The 12,575-nt window shown below is 35.7% G+C and overlaps 1 protein-coding gene across 2 annotated transcripts in view; it reads left to right on the forward strand.

Moving 5' to 3' along the window:
* Positions 1 to 2,927: 2,927 nt before the first annotated feature.
* The window catches only part of LOC106668244 (formin-like protein CG32138), a 134,204-nt gene continuing 124,556 nt past the window's right edge, over positions 2,928 to 12,575 (forward strand). For both annotated transcript variants that reach the window (XM_014396803.2, XM_014396812.2), the window contains exon 1: positions 2,928 to 3,265. In XM_014396803.2, coding sequence (XP_014252289.1) covers positions 3,113 to 3,265 — 153 coding nt within the window. In that variant the 5' untranslated portion in view covers positions 2,928 to 3,112. The remainder of the gene's footprint in view (positions 3,266 to 12,575) is intronic.

A 12,575-nucleotide genomic window follows, 5' to 3' on the forward strand; every position in this document is an offset into this window, starting at 1 on the left:
ATATTAACATTGCAGAATTACGAAAAACTCCGACGACATCGATTACGAGGTCTCAAGTACGGTTGCTTAAGCTGAACAAAGACAAGTTTTTTCTGTTTTTTCAAGGATAGTGAATAGTGAAGGATAGTCTCCCCAAACATGTTGGAAGCAAATACGCCGGATTCTAAAGAACTATGTATGGTCTGGTCGGAGGTAAAATGAGTACTCTATGTTGGAAGCAAATCGGAAGCAAATACGAATAATACTTTACAAACGGAGACAAAATGGGAGCTAAAAACAACGTTGCACCAAGGGGTTTTATGGGCACAAAAGTCACCAAAAACATCGCGCGTATACAATAAAACCCAATATAAGAACCGGGGACCCAGATACCAGGTGCTGTGCTCAAGCACGAGTCTCATATTGGGTGATGTTCCTACGTGACAAAAGTCATTCTTGCGCGTCTGCCCTTAGTGAAATCCGATATAAATATTTTGGAAAATTGAACTTCACTGGCGTTGAATGGATCTAATTGGGTGTTGTCCAATTACTGTAAAAACGACTACAACTGCAAAACCGACAAGGGCAAGGGGGCTGAAGTCTTCGCGATGAATCAAAAGACATCTGATGGTAAACCTTGGTAATGCCCACAGCCTTCCAGTCTGAAATCGAAGCGATTGACACGGCGCCAGGGAAATAAAAAGGCTAAATACATTCCAGGAAGATAGCCATTTTATCTGACAGAAGGCAGCACTAAAGACTTTAGTCTCTTGCGAGGTGAAGGCAAAAAGTGTTTGGAACTGCATGGAGGTCATGGCAGAAGGCAATGACACTCAGACCTGACCCTAGCCTAGGTAACTGAGAACTTGGGGCATAGAAGCAACGAAAACATTGACATGTTGTCCAAAGAAGGAGCCAACATTGACTCTCTAGGTCCTGAACCGTACTGTGGCTTAGCCCATTGCCACGAATGAGGATACGCCTTAAAATGGGTCCATAATGAGTCCAAAACCTGGTGGAACAATACTATAGGCATGAAGCATGCGAAGAGATTTATAGAAGGACTATCCGCAAAACCTACAAAGGAATTGCTGGAAGGTAACCCAAAGAAGCACATGCACCAGATAGAAGTACCAATAGAAGTAACACTGTGCAGATACTGCCAGGAAGAGAAGGAGACCACAGAACACATTTTATGTTTTTGTGAAGTGTATATAGGTGCATATGCTTACAACTAGGACATGAAAAGCCAACACAAGCAAGATCCTAAACTAAGGAGCCACTGGCATGACAGGTTGGTTAACAACCTGAAGCTGGCCAGAGATCTATCCCTAGTTAACAAAAGGAATGTTGATGTCATTGCGGATAGTAAGGAGTTTTGACAATTTGCCTGAGAACTTTGGATTGGAAGGATTGGAAGTGTTGGATGTTCAAAGTGGTCTCAGAAAAGTCTTGTGTAAGGTTAGTTTATTTTTGACAGTCAGTTAACACCAATTTCGGAACTAGAAGTCTTTGTAGTTGTCCAAGTCTTGTGTGGGGTTTCCACATCAGACTGCTGTCGAGGTGTAGTCCTAAGTATTTCACTTGAATGGGAGTTAGTATCTTTGCTGTTGATGTACAGAGAGGCCAAGACTTTTTTTTTAAATCTGAATGTTCTCTGAGTTTATTTTTCTTCATTCAGTCTTGTCTTCCACTTTTTGCACCAGTAATCTCAAGGTGTTATTGGATGTTGGAGATAGCTTGGATACGATTCAAGTAAGAGGACAAAATTAAGGTATCATCCATGTAGGTGATGTATTAAGAAGAAATAATAGATAAGTAATTTTCAGCCAATTTTATGTTAAATTGTGAAATTTCCTCATGACATCTGCTGGGTTATGAGTGATGATCCTGTAGTTTGGCTATTTAGAATAATTTTGGTAACAGAACAATAAGATTACACTTTTTAATAGGATAAGGACAGGAGTTTAAGACGATCTACAAAAAGTGACTAAAAGTGCATATGCCAGGAGGTGCAAAGGAAGGAGCCAAGGAAGTATAGCCGGCGGTGGGAAGGATATAAACACTTCAAGCCAAAGTACATATCAATCAGGTAGGCCTCCTTGGGGAGCCAGAAAAAAAGGCATACTAAACAATTCATTGAGCACTTAAGTCTATCATCCAGCACCCCAGTGAGTCCCCATATACCACACATCCATATTCAAAGTGTGAGAGGATTAGAGAGAAACTAGGAGTTTAGGTTACTGATGGGTAGAAGGTGGCACAAGTCTGGGAAAATGAAGGTTTCCAAGCTAAGTTCTGGTCAAGTACAATCCCAAGGTTCTTGACAGTAGGACAGAAAGAAATAGGGTGTTTGTTAATGGTTAACGGAAGAATAAAAGGTAAGGAGGACAAAATGGGATCTTAATTTATTTTTGATTTTTGTCCACTTAACCATTCATTACAAACAGCAAAATGTGAACTATTCACACAGGCGCCTAGGGGTTGTCGATTTTGAAGGCAAGCCTTTATTTAGCTTCTCGCTTTCCCATTTTTTGGTTCCACTCTTTAAGGTCTTCGAGGAGTGTTGTGGCTTCTTCGAATGACTTAACCTTAATGTTTTTTTAACGTTAATGTCTTTCTTAACCTTAAAGTCTCATGCCATTGTGTTTGGATCACATATCACCCCCAATCCTTACCTTTTATTCCTCCGTGTACCAGTAACAATCACCATATTTCTCTCTGTCCTGTCAAGAACCTTGAGATTGTACTAGACCAGACCTTATCTAGGAAAGGAAAACCTTATTTTTCCAGATCTTCCACCTTCTACCCTGAACTGCTAGTTTCTCTGTTGTTTCCACAGTTGGTGGTTCTGACCCTAGATGTCGCGACGCGTCAGGAATTGAAGGAATGAGAGGAGAGTGCGTGTGGGGTCCGCCGGGGCGCGCTGTGTCGAGGAGTTGCGCAGTCGAAGCGGCTCTCCACAGTCGGAAACCGGCAGCATTCCAAACCGAGCAGTTCTGCGTTGTGATGCCTTGGCAGGGAGCGTACGATCGCCAACCTGTTGATCCTGACAACTGATCCGCGGAATCTCGCCTCCGCCGGGCGACTGTGCGATACCGGTGTGATATGTGATCGCGGTGACTTCGGCGCGATGGGCAACACGACCAGCGGCAAGGAGCCCGAGGGCCACCCGCCTCCGCCTGTGGACCTCTACAGGACGGTGCACGTCAGGGGGAGCGTCCGGGCCAAACTCCCCGTCCCTTCTGACCAGACGGAGCTCGAAAGGAGATTCACCAAAGTTTTGGTAAGCCGCTTCTTTTTCCTCTTTTCGCACCTCTTCACACCCTCCCGTTCAAATCCCCAAAGTCGCCCTCAGCTCCCTCCGCCTAAGTTGGCAATCGTCAACGCACCTTGTGATTCTAATTTCTGAATTTCAATTTTGAAATTGAATCGGAAGGTTTCAACAGGCCCCACCTCCTCTGGGTCCGCTCCGTCTCGTCGAATCTCCCCCATCATAGTCTGATTTTAACTCAACTCTCTCGTAAAACACCTTTTTTCCTAATCTCGACCCTTGAACCAAAAATAAACGACAAACCCTCCTTTCAGGATTATAAATTCAATTAGCCTATGAATTTTATGCCTGGGCAAACCCGTCTTGTTTGCATTTTCTGCGAGGTCGAGATCTGCATTCAGACTCTCGTGGTTTGCAGTCTTAGTCATTTTAATTTTTTTTACGAAAATTATATTGTAATAACATTTTTTCATATTGAAACAGTCTAAAACATTTGGTCGAGAATTTAGAAACACCATCAGAAAACAGCTTATTCATCAACCTGTTAAACGCACATCCTGAAAACATGAAAATGTTCAAATGGTACACTTTCCGGCAGACATCGAAAAAAAAACATTGAAACAAGAAAACCTACTGAATTAATACATATTTATTTTTTATTTACAATAATTAACGGTTTAAGCCTTTTATATAAATGGAAAAAAACACGTGTTTCTAAAAACTCATAGAAAAAGTAAACATAAGTTAAATACAAATAATAACTGAGCAATAGTGAAATGCACAGAAGTGCAAACAAAATGAATAAATGAGATGAACAATTTTATAAACAGGATTCTAAAGAAAAACGAAAATATTATAATCCGTACGTACTAAGGGATTACACAGCCTATCCCTAAGTCATGAATCCTTTCACCAAAAAAATATACAAACAAATCTTACATAACAACAACTATACTAAAAACATAATAGAATCATAAGCCAGATTATATATATATCAAATATATATAATCATGTAGGGTTCCAATGTTCGTAGAGGTCATTAGACGGGTGAAAAAATGACTAAATGCTGGGTTCACCGAGCTTTCGGCACCTTATAGTGCCATCATCAGGGCCTATTTTATTACAAATTTAAATAAATACACTCGTCTAATGACCTCTACGAAGATTGGAACCCTACGTAGATTGTCTGCAGGTCGATCAACAAACATCATATATATAATCATATATATAGTCATATATATAATCATATTACTACCCAACACTACACTTACATGATACACAGTTCACGATACATCAACCTAAAGACTTTAAAAAGATTGTTCCTCCTCACAGTTAGTTGTTTTCGACGATGCGGATTTCAAGCTTATAGCTCATCATCAGGTTGATACCTTACATATGACGTCTCTCAACCACGTCTCTCGATATGAATTGTGAGAGAACCATCTTTTTAAAAAGATTGAACAACATACTCACTCTATCATTTATCATTTCTAACCAATGTACATGTCCAATCCATTCGTCCACACATTGATACGCAGATTGAGTGCACTTCTCAACTCAGACCCTCAGACCACGTTAAAAAAGCCTTCAAAAACCGCAAAACAGTACACTCCTTTTTTTAAGTGAAAGACCCAACACCAACTACTAATCCGATGTAGTTTATAAAATTAATTGCATGGACTGTCCAGCTACATACGATGGAATTACATCGCGATATCTGGAAGAGAAACACATCTATGACCGTAAAACACCAAAAACTAATCACACGACACGCCATTAAAAAAACAAAAAAAACAACAACTTTGATTTCGACAAAATACAAATAGTAAACATTTTCGATTTAATAACCTTTAAGTAAGGTATTGGTTAAGATAAAAAAGTCAGTGTCACGAGCGGGATTCGAATTTATCTCATCCAATACTTACTTAAAGATTAATTAATTGAAAAGAATTTATTTGGTCAATCGGACCACGAAACCTAATGGATTTAATAAGTAAAATGAAGTATATCTTCATTAAAGCTCCCCGCGGCCAATTCATTTGTCGTCGAGAATCGAATAGATTACACATTTGAAAAATGGCAAAAAGGAGGGAAAATTCGAAAGGTTGTTGGTTGAGATGGAGAGTTGGTGTCCGAGTGGATCGAAGTCACGATAGCTCGCAGCGGCGTATTTAGGTCGTGGGTTCGAATCCCGCTTGTGACACTGACTTTTTTATCTCAACTAATGCCTTACATAAAGATTAATTAATTGAAAAGAATTTATTTAGTCAATCGGACCACGAAACCTAAAGGATTGAAAAAATAATGCAACTTTCTAGAAATGGTGCGATAAGAGAGACCCACACGCATTAAATTTTTAGGGCAGGCATGCAAACTCAGACGTAGCTACGCCTATATCATAAAGCAAACAAATCATTAAACTTTATTTTTATATTTCCCTTTCCTTCGTTATCGTCCATGATAAATTAACGTCCTTTCCAATATTGAATAATCCGAATCACAAATCTAATCGAAAAAATCCCCATTCTCGACTTCCTCCAGTCAAATAAAACCGCCTTTGATCAAAGAAAATTTGACGTATTTAACGCGTTCCCACCCTGTCACAGAAACTTAAAAACAGTATAATACAAACTCACGTTTCACAACAATTTCACACTGAACAAATGGCACCACACTTTATGCGTGTGTGAAATACTTGGTTCAAAATTTATATTATTTACATCTGTATTGTATTTTTTCCAATCAATGTAATTCACCCGGGCCCTGAAGATGCTCCGAATAAATGTCGAAACGTCGGCAAAAAATGAAAAAGGTGTTTTTCTAAAATACTTCATACCTGACCGTTCCTCACGACTTCAACAAATTAAAATATAGCATTAAACCACACGTTTTAAAATATTTTAAAAAGTTATGAAAATTATCGACGTCACCAGGCAGTTTATTAGATATTCTTTGAATTCTGTCCATAAGCGTAATTAGTTCTGTGTTAATGAATGAAGAAAGAATTTAGATTTCTAAAGTTATAGCTAAGGGAAAAGTTGATATTAAATTTCGAAAGTAAATTCTGGATAATCTATTTTTAAAAAATTGTATAAGAAACTAACTTAGTGTTGCTAAATTGCATATTGACCCGTAATGTATTTTAAAATTGCAATTTTCCAGATTTCCTCCTTTTAAAAAATATATATATCTAAAAAATAAAGAATTTCTGAGAATTATTAAATAAGGAGACCACACTATTGAGCAGTTGAGCAATATTTTAATAGGGATTGGACTAATGATTTATAAAAGTATTATTATAATTATGATTTTTGAAATCTCTATGAGTTCTAATTATAAGAGCTAGTTGCCTAATAGCTTTATTATCAAGGAAATGAAATGAAATGTATGATTTGAAAAGGATAAGCGATCATTAAAGATTATACCTAGATCAGTAAAAGGTAAAGATTTTTCCAATACCTGGTTATTAATTTGTAGGATGTTGGGATAGGGTTTGTTTTTAGAGAGATACTAATAAACGAACATTTATTTATTTTGATTTTTAAGCCATTGTCAGCACACCACATATTAAGTTAAATTTCCTTGAAGTACGTGCATGTAATAGATTTAATTGAGCATTAGATTTTTATGTCAATCTGCGTGGAGTAAATTTCACGTCGGAAAAAACATCTGCGATATCATTTACATAAATGACAAAAAATAAAGGACCGAGGTGCGACCCTTGACGTACACCACTGGTAGCTTTAAATTGTTTAGAGTTCCGTTAAATAGCTTTGAATCCATGACAAAAGAGCCATAAACCTTCCATAAAACATGACTTTACTGACAAGACGAGTTATATTAACTAGAACAAAAGATTTGGCCAAGTGTGCAGACTGTGTCAACTTTAGTTTTCGCTTCTAAATTGGTATACAAAAAATCAGGGTGAACTATTAAGTTAGTTTCAAGGGAAACGCCCTTTGGTAAATCCACGAGAGATAATGTTTTTAAAGAATGGGAAAATATAATAACGAAACCCGCCCCGAGAAATATCCAGTACTCTGGGTTGAGTGTGTGACGCCTGGTGAGTAAAAGTAAGAGTGGGTTCAACCCCGCCCCGAGGAATATCGAGTACACTGAGAGAGTGAATGTGACCAGACTTCTATGTTTCTATCGAGTGTTGTGTTGGTGTTAGTTTATTGTAATGAATGTAATTTATTAGCGTGAAAGGAAAATGTAGCTTATAGTCCCGCCCCGAGGAATATCGAGTACTCTAGGGTGAGTGTATGACGTCTGGAGAGTAAAAGTAATTTATTAGCGTGAAAGGAAGCGGTTGCTTATAACCCCGTCCCGAGGAATATCGAGTACTCTGGGGGAGTGAATGTGACCAGACACCTATGTTTGTGATGATGTATGTACATGTATTGTATGTTTTGTTTCTATTCTGTATTTGACAACCTGAGGTACAAACCAGAGACTAGCATTCTAGGATATCTACGAAGTATATATTTGAAATCAGAGAGTCAGTAACCAGATCCGGACGCTCAAATGGCTGTAGTTTAAAACAAAATACGCGCGAAAAAAGAGAAAAAGAAGGAAAACGCAGAGGGCCGGAGATGACCTCAGCTGTTTATCGGCCCATAAACTTCCCAATTTATTATTATTATAATCACAAAATAGTTCACGAATAGAGGAAAGTTTTACCAAGGTAATTTTCAATACTACATTTGTCTTTGTAATAGTAAATAAATGATACATCAAATATTAAACAAAATCACTCAAAATTTACCAACCCCATGATCTGTTGAATACACAATTAACCTCCGTAAAGTCACCCTGCTATTATAGGATGCTTTGACAATGAACTATCTACATTATGGTAGATTATGGTATTATGGTAAATTAAGCTTCTACAAAGATAAAATCACAAAATCTTATCTACGACGAGTTCAGTCAGTTGTAAGGCTTTTTTTCGTTTCAATATATGTTTTAAACAAAATACTTTTCGTTTTGCATGTTAGTGGTTAATAACAAGTTAAACTTGAAGGAGAAGCGTAAAAGAAAAAAGTTTATTATTGAGATATTTACAATTATACAAATGACGTAAAAAAAGATGTAAATAAATGAACCATACGGCATGGTTTTTACAACCATCTGTCCGAAGTACAGGTCTCTAATTGATTTGAATTGATTTTTTTCTATTGACTATTAATGCAACACAATAACGAGTGGACAACTTGTAGTATTGCGTCATCTGGTCCAGTCAGGAAGTTGAACAGCCAGCAATTTCTCTCTCATTGGCAAAGTTGCAGAGAGAACATTTATATCGCTGAAGCTAAAGAATTAAACTCGATTGACTTGTATATTGTATTTTCAAGAATTTACAAATTCAGTAACCTTTGGTCATTGGTCTTCATGCATTGCCAACAGTTTGAAGTTGGAATGCTTATTTGCACGTTTCCATGCCTGATTTCTGTTGGGTCGTACGTCCAGTATTAATTCTCCAAGAAGTTTCGATTGTCTTGTATATTCCAGTGGGAAGTACAGAATTTGCAAATCCAGTCCGCAATCGGTTTTTCTCGAGAACAATTCGACATTTTATGCAGAATATTGGAATGGAATGCACCATCGAATCATCAGTGGAAGTACGTTTCCATGGCCAATTTTCGCTCTAAGCTGGGCCAGTAATAAGTTCCTAGATGGATTTTGTGCTCGTGGACTCGCGCAGACGGACGTGTCCCTGACCGCAGCATGCAGATGTTTCTGCAGACTGTTCCCCGGAGGATTTGACTCGATCGGACGGCCTGCCGTGGTGAAAACGTGACTTCACGGATGTCCCGACTGTTAAGCGAACATTGAACACGTATTTTTTTATTATTTTTTTGCTTAGGTTCTTCCCGTCGGAGGGTACTTTTCTTCGGATGACCGCTTGGTCTGTTCGGTGTCTCGAGATGTCCCATTAAAACCATTCAATGGGCCTTCCTGTTTCGCTTCATTACTCTTTTAATTTCTGAAGAATTTACGGAAAATCATTAAAACTCCTCTGTCCACAGGGTATTGTTGAATTTAATTAAGGTCAGATTTAAATTATATTCAACCGACCTAGAATAACTCTAGAAAATAGGTAAAACCAACTATTTAACGATAGTTGTTTGTATTGTTACCCTTAGTGAAAACAAATATAGTTCAAAACTGCTATTAAACATAAATTCTGTTGAATTTTTACAATTACACAGTTCTTTTATCTGACCTATAAAATTTCATATTTGGTGTTAAAAGTTTATGAAAATGGACTGTAAATTTTAAAAAAAGGAAACGTTTGTTATGTTTTAAAGAGAGAGATTATCTTATTCGATCCAAAATAGGTCTGATCCTGTTTGTTCATGCTTTCTACAATCGATGACTCATGTATAAACATACAATTTTTTAATACAAGTTTGGTTGTAGGTTTTTTAAAAATACAAGTTTGCAAAAAGAACTTAACTTGGCTAACTGTAGAAACAGTTCGACTGTCTATATTTTTCAATTAGTATGGCGGAATTTGAGCTTTTTTAATGATAATTACAGTTTATCTCGAGAATTTTTATTGGATATTAAGAAGGCACATCAAGAGCTTAATTCAAAAGCTATATAAAATTGGCATCAATACGTGTTTCATAGTGATCTGTTGTTACATAATTTGGTGGAATTCGTGCAGAGCGGTCAAGAGTGAGGTAGTTTAGAAAACGCCTTTTTCATTTTTTCCCCGATTTCGACCTTTATTCGGGTCATCTTGGGGGTTTTGTGTGAAAGTGTTGTGAGTGTGTCCCAAGATTAGCACCACACTTTATGCCCTGAAGATGACCCGAATAAAGGTCGAAACGTCAACTAAAAAATGAAAAATGTGTTTTTCGAAACTACTTCATTCAAACAAATATAAATACAACTAATTACGATAATTTTTCTTATAATAGGAAACTTATGTATACATTTATGAAAATATAAATAAATTTGAAAACGTTAGTCAGATATGAAAAGTTTATACATTTTGGACTCAAGAAATTATTATTACCAGTCCTTTTTTTCTAAATTAATATTACTTTTACGTGTTTTATTATAATAAAAAAATTCTTAATTTTACAACCCCTGCTACGAAGATTGACGTCATCACAGTTACAAAAAATTTATACATTCACACATTCTTGATCCAAGAGTCTTTCATTTTTTAATTAATATTATTTTGTAAGTGTTTTGTTACAATAAAAAAAAAATAATTTTACGACTTCTGTTATGAAATTGACATAAGATCGTCAAACTGAAACAAATGTATGCATTCTTGACTCAAGAGATTAAGTTACACAAATTCTTTCTTTTATTAATTAATATTATTTTTTACGTGTTTTTTTTTAAACCAACAAAGAGATTCTTAATTTTACAATAGCTGACATGAGGTCGTCACATTTACAAAAAATGTATACATTGGCACATTCTTGTCTCAGGGGATTAAGTTTCCCACTCTTTTTTTTTGGGGGGGGGGGTAAATTAATATTATTTATGATGTGTTTTATTACAATAAAAAAACATTCTTCATTTTACAATAACTGACATAAGGTCGTCACAGTTACAAAAAATGTATACATTGGTACATTCTTGACGCAAAAGATTAAGTTTTTCAAACTCTTTTTTTTTTGTAAATTAATAATATTTTTGACATGTTTTGTTATAATAAAAAAACATTCTTAATTTTACAATTCCTGACATAAGGTCGTCACAGCTACAAAAAATGTATACATTGGTACATTCTTGACTCAAAAAATTAAGTTTCTCAAACTCTTTTTTTGTAAATTAATATTATTTTTGACTTGTTTTGTTATAATAAAAAGATAATCTTAATTTTACAATAACTGACATAAGGTCGTCAGAGTTACAAAAATGTATACATTGGTACATTCTTGTCTCAAAAAATTAATTTCCTCTAACTCTTTTTTTTTGTGTGCGGGTAAATTGATATTATTTTTGACGTTTTTTATTATAATAAAAAGACATTCTTAATTTTACAATTTCTAACATAAGGTCGTCACAGTTACAAAAAATGTATACATTGGTACATTCTTGACTCAAAAAATTAATTTTCTCACTCTTTTTTTTTTGTGTGTGGGTAAATTGATATTATTTTTGACGTGTTTTATTATAATAAAAAGACATTCTTAATTTTACAATTCTTGACATAAGGTCGTCACAGCTACAAAAAAATGTATACATTGGTACATTCTTGACTCAAAAAATTAAGTTTCTCAAACTCTTTTTTTGTAATTAATATTATTTTTGACTTGTCTTGTTATAATAAAAAGATAATCTTAATTTTACAATTTCTAACATAAGGTCGTCACAGTTACAAAAAATGTATACATTGGTACATTCTTGACTCAAAAAATTAATTTTCTCAAACTCTTTTTTTTTGTATGTGTGTAAATTATTATTTTTGACGTGTTTTATTATAATAAAAAGACATTATTAATTTTACAATTCCTGACGTAAGGTCGTCACAGTTACAAAAAATATATGCATTGGTATATTCTTGACTCAAAAGATAAAGTTTCTCACTCTTTTTTTTGTAAATTAATATTACTTTAAATTAAATTCATTAATTAATTTTACAACTCCTCTTATACGACACCTGTATTTCTATTCATGGAATGCAGGCTTTCATGGAAGAATAACAAATTACTTTTATATTGTGGTAATTTTTGTGTATTATTCCACTTTTCTAAAAAAACTTATCTTTTGTATTTTCCATTTCGGCGAAATAAGATTTACTATTATTATTGTTAATGTCGAAATAATCCGTTTTGATCAGGTTTACAGCCTATTAGATATGGGGTGATAAGGAGATATTCGTACTCTGGAAGCAATTTTTTGGTTGTTCAGGCATAAATACTTAGTTTTTCACGTATAGTTTTCTGTCGAATTTGATGCTTTACCGCTTGACAGAAATTCTTATGGTCGTTTTCTCAGATCGTAAGGATTCTCTGGGCGTTAAAGACACGTCCAAAGCTACATGTCAAAGATTTGTTGCGATGACGCAGCGGTGTTGCCAAGTGGAACGTACACTCCAGCTCGAGCCCAAGACGGTTCCAGTGCGATACCAGATCCTGAACATCTACGGCGATCAACCGTTTTATACGGCCCCTCGAAACGTACGGTTTTCACGACGTATGAATGGAGAACTGGATGTGGTCGACGGCCGGAATCATAAACAGAAAGGAATTAAAATTAGGAGGAAAAAATCAGTCCACAAATCAGGCAAATAAGAGAAAGTTGTGGCTGATTTGACAACAGTTAAACTAGTAAACCTTTTTTAACT

Source organism: Cimex lectularius, unplaced genomic scaffold (genome assembly GCF_000648675.2).
Source record: "Cimex lectularius strain Harlan isolate CLEC.00 unplaced genomic scaffold, Clec_2.1 scaffold2, whole genome shotgun sequence".
Taxonomy (NCBI): domain Eukaryota; kingdom Metazoa; phylum Arthropoda; class Insecta; order Hemiptera; family Cimicidae; genus Cimex; species Cimex lectularius.